A 14,815-nucleotide genomic window follows, 5' to 3' on the forward strand; every position below is an offset into this window, starting at 1 on the left:
CCATCCAACCCCATCTTAAAGCTATCTAATGTATCAGCCTGTACCACTGATTCAGGGAGACAATTCCACATCTTCACAGCTCTTACTGTAACAAACCCCTTCCCAATATTTAGGCGGAACCTCTTTTCTTCTAATCGGAATGGGTGACCTCGTGTCAGCTGGAAAGACCTACTGGTAAATAAAGCATTAGAGAGGTTATTATATGATCCCCTTATATATTTATACATAGTCATCATATCACCCCTTAAGCGCCTCTTCTCCAGCGCGAACATCCCCAATTTGGCCAGTCTTTCCTCATAGCTAAGATTTTCCATACCTTTTACCAGCTTAATTGCCCTCCTCTGTACCCTCTCTAATACAATAATGTCCTGTTTGAGTGATGGAGACCAAAACTGTACGGCATATTCTAGATGGGGCCTTACCAGTGCTCTATACAGTGGAAGAATGACCCCCTCCCGTGAATCTCTGCCCCTTTTAATACAGCTCAAGACCTTATTTGCCCTTGATGCTGCTGACTGGCATTGCTTGCTACAGCCAAGTTTATCATCTACAAGGACTCCAAGGTCCTTTTCCATAATGGATTTGCCTAGTGCAGTCCCATTAAGGGTATAAGTGGATATTTTTACATCCCAGGTGCATGACTTTACATTTATCAACATTGAATCTCATTTGCCACTATTTATAGTGGCCTTTGGTGAATTTACAGTTTATAGAATGAATAGCAGCTCTTTGTTTGAAGCACTATTATAAATTGTTCTGCAGTCACCACTTAATACTCCCCAACAGAGATAAAAGGCAAACGCTTTGCAAGTGCACAGGAAATTTCCATTTGTGTTCGGCTGAATTGTTTTACAACCACCTGAACCCACAGTTTGCACACAGGTCAATAACACCAATCTTTGAATGAATCATCACATCATCTGCTTGATTATGAGATCATTTAGGGTGGAGGATACTATATAAAGCAGCACCTTCAGCCTGCCAATATCAAGGTTTTGGAAGCTTGAGCAGAACCATGTGCTTCTCTGGAAGATATGAAGTAGAGAGTCAAGAAAACTATGATGCCTTTATGAAGCTTATTGGTAACGAAAACTTGCTTATTCTTGTTTACCATTCACAGATCTCTATCCCCCTTGTGTATGATATTTTGGGGCATAGCTATGAAAAGGCTAAAAATGGAGAGAACTCTCTATTGTCGCCCTTTGATAAGCATGTCCCTTTACCTTTTGCTGAACTACAACTGATAACTGATAGCTACAGGACTCAATGGGTTTAGTGCAAAAAAATGGAACAAATCACCATTTTTTTGCCCACAGTGCTCCTTATGTCCCCTTAATTGCATTTTAATTGCATTCACCAAGTTTCACCCATATGTTGCCTGCCCATAAGCATCAATGTACATGTCTAGTATATGGCTGCCATCCATTAGATCCAAAATGGCATCTGTGCTGTCTGGCAATGTCTGTGAGAAAATCCTTTATCCAAAGATAGCTGTCCCAAGGCTTTTGTTTTCATAAAAAATATTGTTTTATTAAATTAGCATTAAAAATCAATTACAAACAATCCCACCAGGCCCACCTTACGCGTTTCGCACCCTCCGGCGCTTAGTCATAGGTGTATCATATGATACACCTATGACTAAGCGCCGGAGGGTGCGAAACACGTAAGGTGGGCCTGGTGGGGTTGTTTGTAATTGATTTTTAATGCTAATTTAATAAAACAATATTTTTTATGAAAACAAAAGCCTTGGGACAGCTATCTTTGGATAAAGGATTTTCTTATATGTGATCGCCTGAGAACTGGGGCGAGTCCCTTAGGCTTAATCAAATGCAAATCAGATGTGGACTCCCAATTGATGTATAATATATGGCAATGTCTGTGCTCACAACAGGTTAAAGTACAGGCGTCCATTGAAATGTGCAATTTACGTGCAACAGGCACCATCCAGGGCGTAAACACTTCTTGACAGTGGTGCAGGTAAATGCAAGTACTGTATATGAATAAAGTTTTAATTTTAATTAAAGGTACAATTTTGTACCCAGTTGCGTGCCAAAGTGCTAATAAATTAGCTTTTGATTGATTCTCAAGGTAGACGTGTACAAGAACAAGATACTCTAGGTACGTGATTGGCACCACCAGGAATAAACAGTAGGAATATCACCCATACATGAGACTTCTGTCTGTTTATCTTCCCAGGTATCCCTGATGATACCATTGAAAAAGGAAGAAATTTCAAGTACACTAGAATATAGCGGACCAAATACCAAATATTTGACAAGGTTACAGGGATAACGCAGGCATAATGGCACCAACAGCCTTTTCATTTTGTGCACCAGAAGCATCAATAATGTTGGCTTAATCTGTGTTATACTTTATAAATGTTAATGCTAATTATACAGGTGTGAGCACAGTGATATTTTGCAGTGTGCAATTTCCTTTAGGCCTTATGACTTATTGCAGCTACATCAAACTACCATCTATTTCATGAGTGAAAGTAGATTGTATTTATGTGTAAATTGCTGCTGTAAATATGAGTAACCTTTGGAATCTGTAGAAATATACAGAAATATACAAGGAAGGAATGTTTTTGGCTGACAATATTTTATACAAATATATGGTACTGTCTTAAGAAACTACATGAGAGCTCCCACACCAGTTAAAGATTATTGACTCATTTTAAGATTGCAGGCCACCATTAATTTGAAAGGTGGAAAAATCATTGTCGACTTCCCAAAGTATATAAACACCACTGAAATTGTTGGTAGAGGTAAGAAAATATATGTAGAAAACATGATTGTATTGTGCCAGATGAAAAATCCAGCATGGGGTTTGCATGTGCCTTGCTTTCCCTAGTGCTCCCTGGGTTATTGTACAGAGGGGTAGATTCCAACTGTATAAAAAACACAGCAACATGCATCCCAACACCCCTTATTTAATTTCTAGATCTTTTGTCAGTCAATCCTATCCACAAAGTCACGTGCCTATTTATTGCAACCAAGCCCATAATTTTTTCAAGCCTTCAAATAATTTGCCTATTACAGATGTCAAGCTTACTGGCCTATAATTGCCAGGCTGAGATCGTAATCCCATTTAAATATTGGAATGACATCAGATTTCCTCTAGTTCATAGGTACCATACCAGATGAAAGTGAATCTGAGAAAACCAGAAATAAGGGCCGGTCTAAAACTGAACTAAGCTCTCTTAGAACCCGGGGGTGTATGCCATCTGGCCCTGGTGCCTTGTTTACATAAATTTTTATCAAAGCTATGAATCATATGAATCATATACTGAGTCAGCCATTGACCAGACTGAGCTGATTTCATGTACAACCCCCCTAACAGTAGGATGGCACAGTGGCAACTCCATGTATAAATAACCCCTGAAATCATAGCAGGGTGGCATGGTGGCAATTCCATGTATAAATACCCCCAGAACTCATTCCAGGATGGCATAGTGGCAATTTTATGTATAAGTACCCCCAGAACTCACAGCAGGATGGCATAGAGGCGAGTCTGTATAAATACCCCCAGAACAAATGAAAGTCTACCGGGCAGCTAATTTTTCTTGTATTTATTTTTGTAAATGTGCCGTGGTATAAATTGTACACACTTTCTCCCTGCTTCAAGGGCAGACAAACATTACCTTTATTATTCTTTGGTAGCTTTGTTAAACCCCAATAATAATTATTATTATGAAATCATGTTCTCCTTATGAGTTTACATGATTGATCATTATACTCAGAGAGGCACATTTAATAAAATTCAAAAAAATTTAATTAAATATTTGACATTTTCTTCTAAACTATGCAAAAGTTAATAGCATAATATGTATGATTTCAGACAATATTTGTACATTTTCCTGCAGTTTAAATTTCCTGAATATATATATATACTTAAAGTGTTAAAGTGTTTATTTAAACAGACTTCTGTGGCTGGTGGAATCACCTTTAATCAAATTAGTAAAAAGGTGGCATAGAATAAATGCTGAGATTAAAATATTTGCAATTTTACATATTTGAAGTAAATAAAATTTGATAACAAATGTGTTTTGTGGTTTTTATATGTACTGAATCCCAAAAATTCCGGAGAAAGGGGACAAATCAAATAAGCAAAACCCATAAAAATCTTAAAATCTAATCTAATAAAATCTAATCTGAACAAGCTAATAAACAAAATACTGTCACATCTAAAAAAGCTTTAAAGTCAATATCTATATTTGTGTATAAAACACACTTGCACTATGCAAGTCATATTTTCTATAGCAATAATATGATGTAGGCATATTTAAGAGCATTAAATCAGGTTATTACAAAGGAGAATTCATCATGAATTTTCTGGAAGATTGTTATAGATTTTATTCTATTGATCCTCTCACATTTTCAGGGCAGTGCTACCTTTGAAGGTGCCCTGGGGTCATCCACTTTTATGGGAAGTAAATTCTAAATATGAAAGTCTTCAATATTCTCACAATGTTCTCTAAAAAAGTGGCATGAAATATTTCTGTACACGCCACTTCACTGCTTTAATTTGTCCCCACACTTATCTGGTGCTACAATAAAAAAGTGGAAATTATACATTTTTTTGAATAAAATTTGATAATTAGCTAGAGAATTAAACCCAAGAAGAAAAACATTTGTCAAAAAACAAGTACCGTATATACCCGAGTATAAGCTGTCCCGAGTATAAGCCGAGGTACCTTATTTTACCTCCAAAAACTGGGAAAGCTTATTGACTCGAGTATAAGCCTAGGGTGAGAAATGCAGCAGCTTCTGGAAAGTTTCAATCAAAAAATTGAGGGGTTCTGCTCCCATTGGAGGTGCCGTTGTCTCGTTTTTGGATGCAGGCGACATTTCTTGGGACGCCGGCGAATATTCTTGGCAACAATGCTTGGACGCCGGCGAATATTCTTGGAGACTATTCTTGGACGCCGGTGACTATTCTTGGACGCCGGCAACTATTCTTAGGCGCCGGCGACTATTCTTAGACGCCGTCGACCGTTTTTGCGCTTGACCCGAGTATAAGCCGAGGTAGAGTTTTTCAGCATATTTTGGGGGCTGAAAAACTCGGTTTATACTCGAGTATATACGGTATATTTATTTACAGAGATCTTTCTCAAGACAACCCGTTAAATCCTTTAAATCCCTTGAAATTCTTTTATTTCTATAATAGGAGAAATTGTGACTCCTTATAAATCCAGCCCAAAGTAATATATTGGTGAGAAGCCAGGGGAGCCCTTAATTCAAACATTACATTGTTGATGTAGAAATGCACGGAGAAACTGAACTTGAAAATTGTACGTTTTTCAACTTGACTTAAGATAAGGACACTTTTGGCTACACTACATTGCAAGAATCATCTTTCTAAAAATTAGGCTGAATCCTTTATACAGTAATGGAGATGGAGTAATGGTTTAACCACCATTTTTAAAAAAAGATATTACGAGGGAGACTAAGGTGTTTGATGACTATCTAACATCACAATTCTGCTGCAAGCCCAGTGCTTTTGTACTGGTCATTGAGGTTCAAGGTGACATCTAACATATCCTCAAATATTGAGAGCCAGTACATTATTTTTTATAATACACAATTACGAAAATTCATGAAACAGGTGACATCACCAGGCACTGGTTATATAGAGAATAATGTACCTCCTATTGTAAAACATAATGATTAGTGATGGGCAAATTTATTTGACAGGCATGGACTCTCTGCGAATGTCCAGATTCCGCAGTCGGAATGTTTTCGCGAAACAAAATTGCCACTCATCAAAATTATGCGGACGACCATTAACTTTAATACATTTGGACAAAAGAGTTGCATGTATAAAAAAATCATTTTGACGGCCATTGACTTCAATGCGTTTCACAAATTTTTCACCGTTTTGCTAATTTTTCCGGAGTTTCACAAATTTCTCGGTGAAACGAAACAGGACAGATTCACCCATCACTGTTATTGAAATTAGAAGTTACCAAGGAATTCCATGAGGCCAAAGGCCAAATGTATTTATATAGGTCTTGAAACTCCAAAGTGACCAATGTTAGCTTTAATTTCCTCTTGGCTACTTACAAAAGAAATTATTGTGTGCACATTTTAAAGTTATGTGTGCATTTTTTTTTAAAACTGTGCTCATAATTATTTCTGTGCACCCCAATTTGTTGTGTGCGCACACATGAGCGCACAGCTTATTGAGTTTGTCACATGGTACACAAATGACATCACTAAACTCCAATTATAACTGATGACATCAGTAAATATTTATACTGACATATTTTATGGCACACAAGGATGCATTCGGCTACATTTTGCATAAGCATGATCTTTGGAAAATTATGCCAAATTCAATATTTTAGAGAAAAGTCCTTTGCCACCATTTCGACCTATTTTTTTTTTAAAGATATTAAAAGGAAGATATACAGTTTTGTCATATTTATGGAAAGGGTCAAAGCAACAGGTCAGTCCTCATGGATCTTTTTAAAAATATTCTTGGCTTTCATTATAAGTGCATTAAGGGGCAGATTTATCAAGGGTCAAATTTCGAAGTAATGGGAGTTTTTTTTTTAATAAAAAAAGACGAACCGAAATTTATTAAAAAAGTTTAAGTTTTTTTGCTGCGGGTGAGGTGCCTATTGAACCTCAGCCTGGAATTTGACTACGTTTACTCCTGATCCCTATTGGTGCCGTGAACTTCCTCCTTGGTCCGGGCACGATTGTTACACAAAAAGTCTTTGGGAAGAAGGTCACAATTCAAGGAATAGCCGTAAAGCGTAGTCAAACAGGCCGGGTCGGGCAGAATTCAAGCAAAGTCAGACAGGCAAGGGTCAAAGCCGGGAGTACAATCAGAATAGTCAAGACAGGCACGGGTACAGATATCAGAATAGTCGGTTTACCAGGCAGAGGTCGGGATCACAGAAATCAGGCAGGCAGGCAGGGTCAAAACAGGAATCCGAACACAGGATTACTCAGGATAGCACCCAGGAACTCTCACAAGATGAACCTAACAACGGGCAATTAGTTTGAATGAAAGGCCCCTTTAAATACCTTTGAATTTTTGCGCCATTGCTCACTGACGTCATCACGCCAGGATGGAAGGGGAAGTGCGCACCATAGGAGCCAGCACTAGGAAGAACAGGAGCAGCATGGCGGGTGTCCCCGCTGGCCCGCTAGATGTCAAGGTAGAGCAGCAATATCCCATATTTAGTGAACTTGTCCAAGGGGTTTCCATTACTGGAGAAGGATTTATGGCAGGATACACCCAGTCTTTCATAAAATACTCAACAGAAACCATGAGACCCTTGTTGAATAAGAACTTCAAGTTAGAACCCTTGTTGACATTATCCTATGGATCCTCTTTCTTTCTTACCTTAAAAACTCCCACTCATTCCTGAATTTAATTTCAAATTAACCACATACTTAAACTAAGGCTGCTGGGGGGGGTTCTATTTCCTTTAAATAGCATTAAATTTGGACCAATAGGTGTTTGATGGGGCAGCCCAAATTTAATGGCTTGCTTTGCACGTTTGGAGCAAAAAAGGAAAATCAGCTTCCCTCTCCCAACAATATTAAACCAAGAAATCTAATGACAAACATCTTTCTTTGTCATCTCACTGACAATAATATTCTTTATGGATACAATATTTTTTTTTTACAGTTCAGTAATAAGGCTTCAAATTCAATAGCCTATAAAATATTATACAAAGTAGCACTCTTTACAGTGAAGCAAACCCAGTTTGTTCAGAAATGTCTGAATGTTGTTGTTTCCGTCATGAAATCACATACAATAATTAGATATAAAGATGCAATTTGTGCATATAAATCTCAGTTCAGTTCATTTTCTTGGCAGTTTATATATGAGTTAGTTTTTTTTTTCTTCTTCTTATCCTCTTTTTTTTTTTGCAATAATTAAGTACACAATTGTATTCCTACCAGTCCAAATACTGTGTACTGAGTTTGTATACAATTTCAATGCCACAAATTCAATGCATAATGCTTGTAAGAGAGCGTGATATGATTTACATAAAGATTATTTTTTCCCTCAATAAAATCCAAATGCCAAAAAAAAATAAAAAAAAACACTGTGATAGAGATTACAAGGAAAAAAAATCATCAAAAAAATATAAGATTCCTCTACTTGCCAGTATTTTGTGTCTTTTTGTTTGTTTTTTTTAAGTTATATCATAAGTCGAATGCACCAACATTGGATTCATCCAGTAGGGGATGAGATTGCTGTTTGAATGGTGGAGTTGCTTTGAGGAGTGTACAAAGGCACACCAAGGAAGTGAGGACGGGTCGCTATTAAAAGATTGTGGTTTCGTACTTTGTGCTAATCCCTCTCTTAGTTTCTTGGCCCGGTTCTACAATCCAAGGCAGATTGGATAGAGTCTTTTGGTCAGGGTGATCTATCTGGAAAAAAAAAAGAAAAACAAATTGTTAAATTTCTGCTTTGTAAATATTGCAAACACTGACTCCTGCTGGTAAGAGTGAAATATTGCACGTTCAGCTTTTATTACTATTTACATACATAGAACATATTATAGGGAAATTTTTTTTTCACCACTAAAACCAGTCCTTGCCTCAGGGATCTTATATAGAGACTAATGTTTCTCTTGTTATAAAATGTAAAACTGAGGGATCTGAGTACCACTGGAGTCTCCACCTTAAGGGCCCACCACCACCACAATCCCAGTAGTGAACTCAGGGCTGCCATCAGGGGGGAAATTTGCCCTGGGCCCTGTGGGTTTTTGTGGTGGGCCGTGCCCTTCAGCCAGGTTCTCCTGCTATCAGAGAGCTGAAGATTTCAGAAGGGAGGGCGGGAACTAACATGCCATTATTGCAATTGGTCACTAAAGTCTAAGTCCTGGAAAGCTGCATGGGGATTAGATAGGCTGGATGGGGAAGTTCAAATTTGATCCATCCAATTCCTGTGCAGCTGAACCAAACTTACACTCCAGTGACCAATTTGCAGTACAGAAAGAGACACCTAAGCTCTCACCCTCCTTTCTGAACTCTGCATTTCCCTGACAGCACTGAGGGCTGTTAACGAAGTAAGAAAAGTATGGTGGAACCCTGGCCACCAATGTTTTTTTTAACTTGTGGGGGGGGGGGAATGGCCACCAATTTTTTCTTCCACTTGTAGGGGGCCCTGGCCACCATTTTTTTTAAAACTTGTAGGGAGGTGGCTGATCACCAATGATTTTTGTTTCATTGTATACACCATTGATTTTTAATTTGTAGGGGACCCTGGCCACCAATGATATTTTTTAACTTGTCAAGTGGTATGCTCTGACAACACCATCAAAAAAGTGGTACGATCTGACACCCCTCAAGAAAAGTAGTACATTCCGACACCCCACCAAAAATGCGGTACGGTCCAACACCTTCATCAAGAAAAGTGGTACGCTCTGACACCCCATCAAGAAAAGTGATACAGTCCAACACCCCTCAATAAAGGTGGCATGCACCGACACCCCCATCAAAAAAAGTTGTTCAATCCGACACCCCCTCAAGAAAAGTGGTATGGTCCAAAACCCCCCTCATGAAAAGTGGTACAGTCAGACATGCCCTCAATAAAAGTGGTATGTTCCAACACCCCCATTAAGAAAAGTGGTACAGTCCAACACCCCACTCAAGAAAAATGGTATGGTCTGATACCCCATCAATAAAAGTGGTACGGTCCAACACCCCCATCAAGAAAATTGGCACGGTCTGACACCCCCCTCGAGAAAGTGGTACGGTCCGAAAAAACACCCTCAAGAAAAGTGGTACGGTCGGACACCCCTCAAGAAAAGTGGTACGTTCCAACACCCCCATAAAAAAAATGGAATGGTCCAACACCCCCCTCAAGAAAAGTAGTATGGTCCAACACCCTCCATCAAGAAAAGTGGTACACTCTGACAACCCCATCAAAAAAAGTGGTACGATCCAACACCCCTCAAGAAAAGTCGTATGCTCCGACAACCCCCTGAAGAAAAGTGGTATGGTCCAACACCCCCTCAAGAAAAGTGGTATGGTCCAACACCCCTCAATAAAAGTGGTACGCTTCAACACCCCCCATCAAGAAAAGTGATACAGTCCAACACCCCTCAATAAAGGTGGCATGCATAGTGGTACACTATGCCACCCCCATCAAAAAAAGTGGTACGATCCAACACCCCCTCAAGAAAAGTGGTATGCTCCGATACCCCCTGAAGAAAAGTGGTATGGTCCAACACCCCCTCAAGAAAAGTGGTACGGTCCAACACCCCTCAATAAAAGTGGTATGCTCCAACACCCCCATCAAGAAAAGTGGTATGGTCCAAAAAAAACTCAAGAAAAGTGGTACGGATGGACACCCCTCAATAAAAGAAGTACATTCTAACACCCCCATCAAGAAAAGTGGTATGGTCCAACGCCCCCATCAAGAAAAGTGGTACGGTCTGATATCCCCCTCGAGAAAAGTGGTATGGTCCGATACCCCCTCAAGAAAAGTAGTACAGTCGGACACCCCCTCAATAAAAGTGGTACGTTCCAACACCCCCATCAAGACAAGTGGGACAGTCCAACAACCCCCTCCTCAAGAAAAATGGTATGGTCCGATACCCCCTCAAGAAAAGTGGTATGGTTCACCACCCCCTCAAGAAAAGTGGTACGGTCCAACACCCTTCAATAAAAGTAGTACGCTCCAACACCCCCATCAAGAAAAGTGGTACGGTCTCACACCCCCCTTGAGAAAAGTGGTACAGTCTGATACCCCCTCAATAAAAGTGGTACGGTCCAACACCCCCATCGATACAAGAGGTAAGGTCCGACATCCCCCCTCAAGAAAAGTGGCACGGTCTGACACCCCCCCTTGAGAAAGTGGTACGGTCCGAAAAAACAACCTCAAGAAAAGTGGTACGGTCCAACACCCCCATCAAGAAAAATGGAATGGTCCAACACCCCCCTCAAGAAAAGTAGTATGGTCCAACACCCCATCAAGAAAAGTTGTACGGTCTGACACCCCCTTGAGAAAAGTGGTACAGTCCGATACCCCCTCAATAAAAGTGGTACGGTCTGACACCCCAATCAAGAAAAGTGGTACTGTCTGACACCCACTCAATAAAAGTGGTCGGCTCCGTCACCCCGCCTCAAGAAAAGTGGTATGGTCCGACACCCCCTCTCAAGAAAAGTGGTACGGTCGGACACTCCTTCAATAAAAGCGGTATGCTCCAACACCCCCATCAATACAAGTGGTAAGGTCCGACACCCCCCTCAAGAAAAGTGGCACGGTCTGACACCCCCCTTCGAGAAAGTGGTACAGTCCGAAAAAACACCCTCAAGAAAAGTGCTACGGTCGGGCACCCCTCAAGAAAAGTGGTACGTTCCAACACCCCCATCAAGAAAAATGGAATGGTCCAACACCCCCCTCAAGAAAAGTGGTACACTCTGACAACCCCATCAAAAAATGTGGTACGATCCAACACCCCCTCAAGAAAAGTCGTATGCTCCGACACCCCACTGAAGAAAAGTGGTATGGTCCAACACCCCCTCAAAAAAAAGTGTTACGGTCCAACACCCCTCAATAAAAGTGGTACGCTTCAACACCCCCCATCAAGAAAAGTGGTATGGTCCAAAAAAACCTCAAGAAAAGTGGTACAGATGGACACCCCTCAATAAAAGTAGTACATTCCAACACCCCATCAAGAAAAGTGGTATGGTCCAACGCCCCCATCAAGAAAAGTGGTACAGTCTGATATCTCCCTCAAGAAAAGTGGTATGGTCTGATACCCCTCAAGAAAAGTGGTATGGTCCGATACCCCCCTGATGAATAGTGGTATGGTCCAACACCCCCTCAAGAAAACAGGTACGGTCCAACACCCCTCAATAAAAGTGGTACGCTTCAACACCCCCCATCAAGAAAAGTGGTATGGTCCAAAAAAACCTCAAGAAAAGTGGTACGATCCAACACTCCCTCAAGAAAAGTGGTATGCTCCGACACCCCCCTCAAGAAAAGTGGTATGGTCCACCACCCCCTCAAGAAAAGTGGTACGGTCCAACACCCTTCAATAAAACTGGTATGCTCCAACACCCCCATCAAGAAAAGTGGTACGGTCTGACACCCCCCTTGAGAAAAGTGGTACAGTCCAACACCCCCTCCTCATGAAAAATGGTATGGTCCGATACCCCATCAATAAAAGTGGTATGGCCCGACACTTCCCTCAAAAAAAGTGGTACAGTCCAATACTCCCATCAAGAAAAGTGTTATGATCTCACACCCCCATCAAAAAAAGTGGTACGATCCAACATTTCCTCAAGAAAAGTGGTACGCTTCAACACCCCCCTTCAAGTGGTATGGTCCAAAAAAATCTCAAGAAAAGTGGTACGGACGGACACCCCTCAATAAAAGTAGTACATTCCAACAACCCCATCAAGAAAAGTGGTATGGTCCAACACCCCCATCAAGAAAAGTGGCACGGTCTGATATCCCCCTCGTGAAAAGTGGTATGGTCCGATACCCCTTCGTGAAAAGTGGTACATTTCAACACCCCCATCAAGAAAAGTGGTACAGTCCAACACCCCCCTCAAGAAAAATGGTATGGTCCGATACCCCATCAAGAAAAGTGGTATGGTCCGACACTCCCCTCAAAAAAAGTGGTACGGTCCAATACTCCCACAATGAAAGTAGTACGGTCCAACACCCCCATCAAGAAAAGTGGTATGCTCTCACACCCCCATCAAAAAAAGTGGTACGATCCAACACTCCCTCAAGAAAAATGGTATGCTCCGACACCCCTCAAGAAAATTGGTATGGTCCACCACCCCCTCAAGAAAGGTGGTACGGTCCAACACCCTTCAATAAAAGTGGTACGCTCCAACACCCCCATCAAGAAAAGTGGTATGGTCCAATACCCCCCTGATGAAAAGTGGTATGGTCCAACACCCCCTCAAGAAAACTGGTACGCTCCAACACCCCTTAATAAAAGTGGTACACTCCAACACCCCCATCAAGAAAAGTGGTACGATCCAACACTCCCTCATCTAAAGTGGTATGCTCCGACACCCCCCTCAAGAAAAGTGGTATGGTCCACCACCCCCTCAAGAAAAGTGGTACGGTCCAACACCCTTCAATAAAACTGGTATGCTCCAACACCCCCATCAAGAAAAGTGGTACGGTCTGACACCCCCCCCTTGAGAAAAGTGGTACTGTCCAACACCCCCATCAAGAAAAGTGGTATGGTCTGACCATAAGAAAAGTGGTATGGTCTGATACTCCCCAAAGACAAGTGGCACATCCCCAAAAGGAATGTGGTATAATATGACCCCCAAGAAAATTGTCAGACTGTACCACTTTTGTTTGGGTGGGGGGTTGTTGGACAATACCACTTTTCTTGAGGGGGTGTTGGACTGTACCACTTTTCTTGAGGGGGGGGGGTGATGGACTGTACCACTTTTCTTGATGGGGGTGTCGGACAGACCAATTTTCTTGAGGTGGTGTTGGACTGTACCAATTTTCTTGAGAAGGGTGTCAGCCCATTTTTCTTGGGGTACACACAGGGAAGAAAGGACAGGCAGAGTATGGCACACACAGGGAAGATAGGGCAGGCAGAGTATGGCACATACAGGGAGCATAGGACATGGACTATAGCAAACACAGGGAGCATAGGGCAGGCAGAGTATGGCACACACAGGGAAGATAGGGCAGGCAGAGTATGGCACATACAGGGAGCATAGGACAGGCAGAGTATGGCTCACAGACTACAGACTACAACAAGAAACAGTGAGCGTAGAGCAAGCAGTGTGTGTCACACACAGGGAGCATTGGACCCTCCAGAAGTTTGTATGAGGTGTGAACAAGTGAACAGTGTAGGCACTTACAGTCTGGTTCTGAGTTGTGAACAGTAAAGGGCTTTAAGGGTGTAAACAATAGAGTTGTTTCAGGTGTGAAGAATCCTCAACCTTTTTTACCCATGAGCCACATTCAAATGTAAATAGGAGTTGGAGCGCAACAGAAGCATGCAAAAAGTGCCTGGCATTGCCAAATAAGGGCTGTGATTGGCTATTTTGTAGCCCCTATGTGGACTGGCAGCCAACAGGAGGCTCTGTTTGGCAGGACATCTTTTTTTTATGCAACCAAAACTTGCCTCCGAACCAGGAACTCAAACATAAGAACCTACTTTGAGGCCACTGGAAGCAACATCCAAGGGGTTTGGGAGCAACATCATGATGCTCACAAACCCCTTGGATGTGTAAGAAGCAAAGAGGAGGTGGCAAATGGTGTAGTGTGGAGAGCTTTACTTGGAACTCCTGCAGCACCATATGGGCAGCACAGTGGAACACTGAGTCACACTTGCAGCACTGGGGTCTTGAGGTTCATTCTGACCAGGGCACAATCTGCAAGTAGTTTGTATGTTATTGCAATGTCTGCAAGGCTTTCCTCCTGGTACTCCAGTTTTCTTCCACACTTTCAAATATATACAGACAGGTTAATTGTCTCCCGATAAAACTGCCCTTGTGTGTGTATGAATTTGATAGGGACCTTAGATTGTAAGCTCCACTGTGACACTAACTGGTAGAATTCAAGTGTAATCTCTGTAACAGATTTTGAAATATGTTGGTGCTATATAAATAAAAAAGATAAAAATCAAACTCAAAACAGAGTTATGGCCATGATCTGAAAACTTACAGTTGCCTTTCGGATGCTAACACGAGGCTTGGGGATGGGCTTGGTGGGTTTGCTATCAAAGCTTTCAGGAAGTGTTGATGAGTGGCCTCCTTTCCTTGCCTGTAGCGCTAGTTGGTAAGCAACCTCGAATGCTTGTCCTAATGTCAGAATGATCTCGTACGCTAAGTTCTGGGGAAAA

At 41.5% G+C, this 14,815-nt stretch overlaps 1 protein-coding gene across 6 annotated transcripts in view; it reads right to left on the bottom strand.

Annotated features, from left to right (window-relative positions):
• Positions 1-7,585: 7,585 nt before the first annotated feature.
• Positions 7,586-14,815, bottom strand: part of anks1b.S (ankyrin repeat and sterile alpha motif domain containing 1B S homeolog) — a 101,065-nt gene continuing 93,835 nt past the window's right edge. For all 6 annotated transcript variants that reach the window (XM_041587993.1, XM_018254894.2, XM_018254898.2 and 3 more), the window contains 2 exons: positions 14,638-14,805; positions 7,586-8,399 (listed from right to left, as the gene is read on the bottom strand). In XM_041587993.1, coding sequence (XP_041443927.1) covers positions 8,292-8,399; positions 14,638-14,805 — 276 coding nt within the window. In that variant the 3' untranslated portion in view covers positions 7,586-8,291. The remainder of the gene's footprint in view (positions 8,400-14,637; positions 14,806-14,815) is intronic.

This window comes from Xenopus laevis, chromosome 3S (genome assembly GCF_017654675.1).
Source record: "Xenopus laevis strain J_2021 chromosome 3S, Xenopus_laevis_v10.1, whole genome shotgun sequence".
Taxonomy (NCBI): domain Eukaryota; kingdom Metazoa; phylum Chordata; class Amphibia; order Anura; family Pipidae; genus Xenopus; species Xenopus laevis.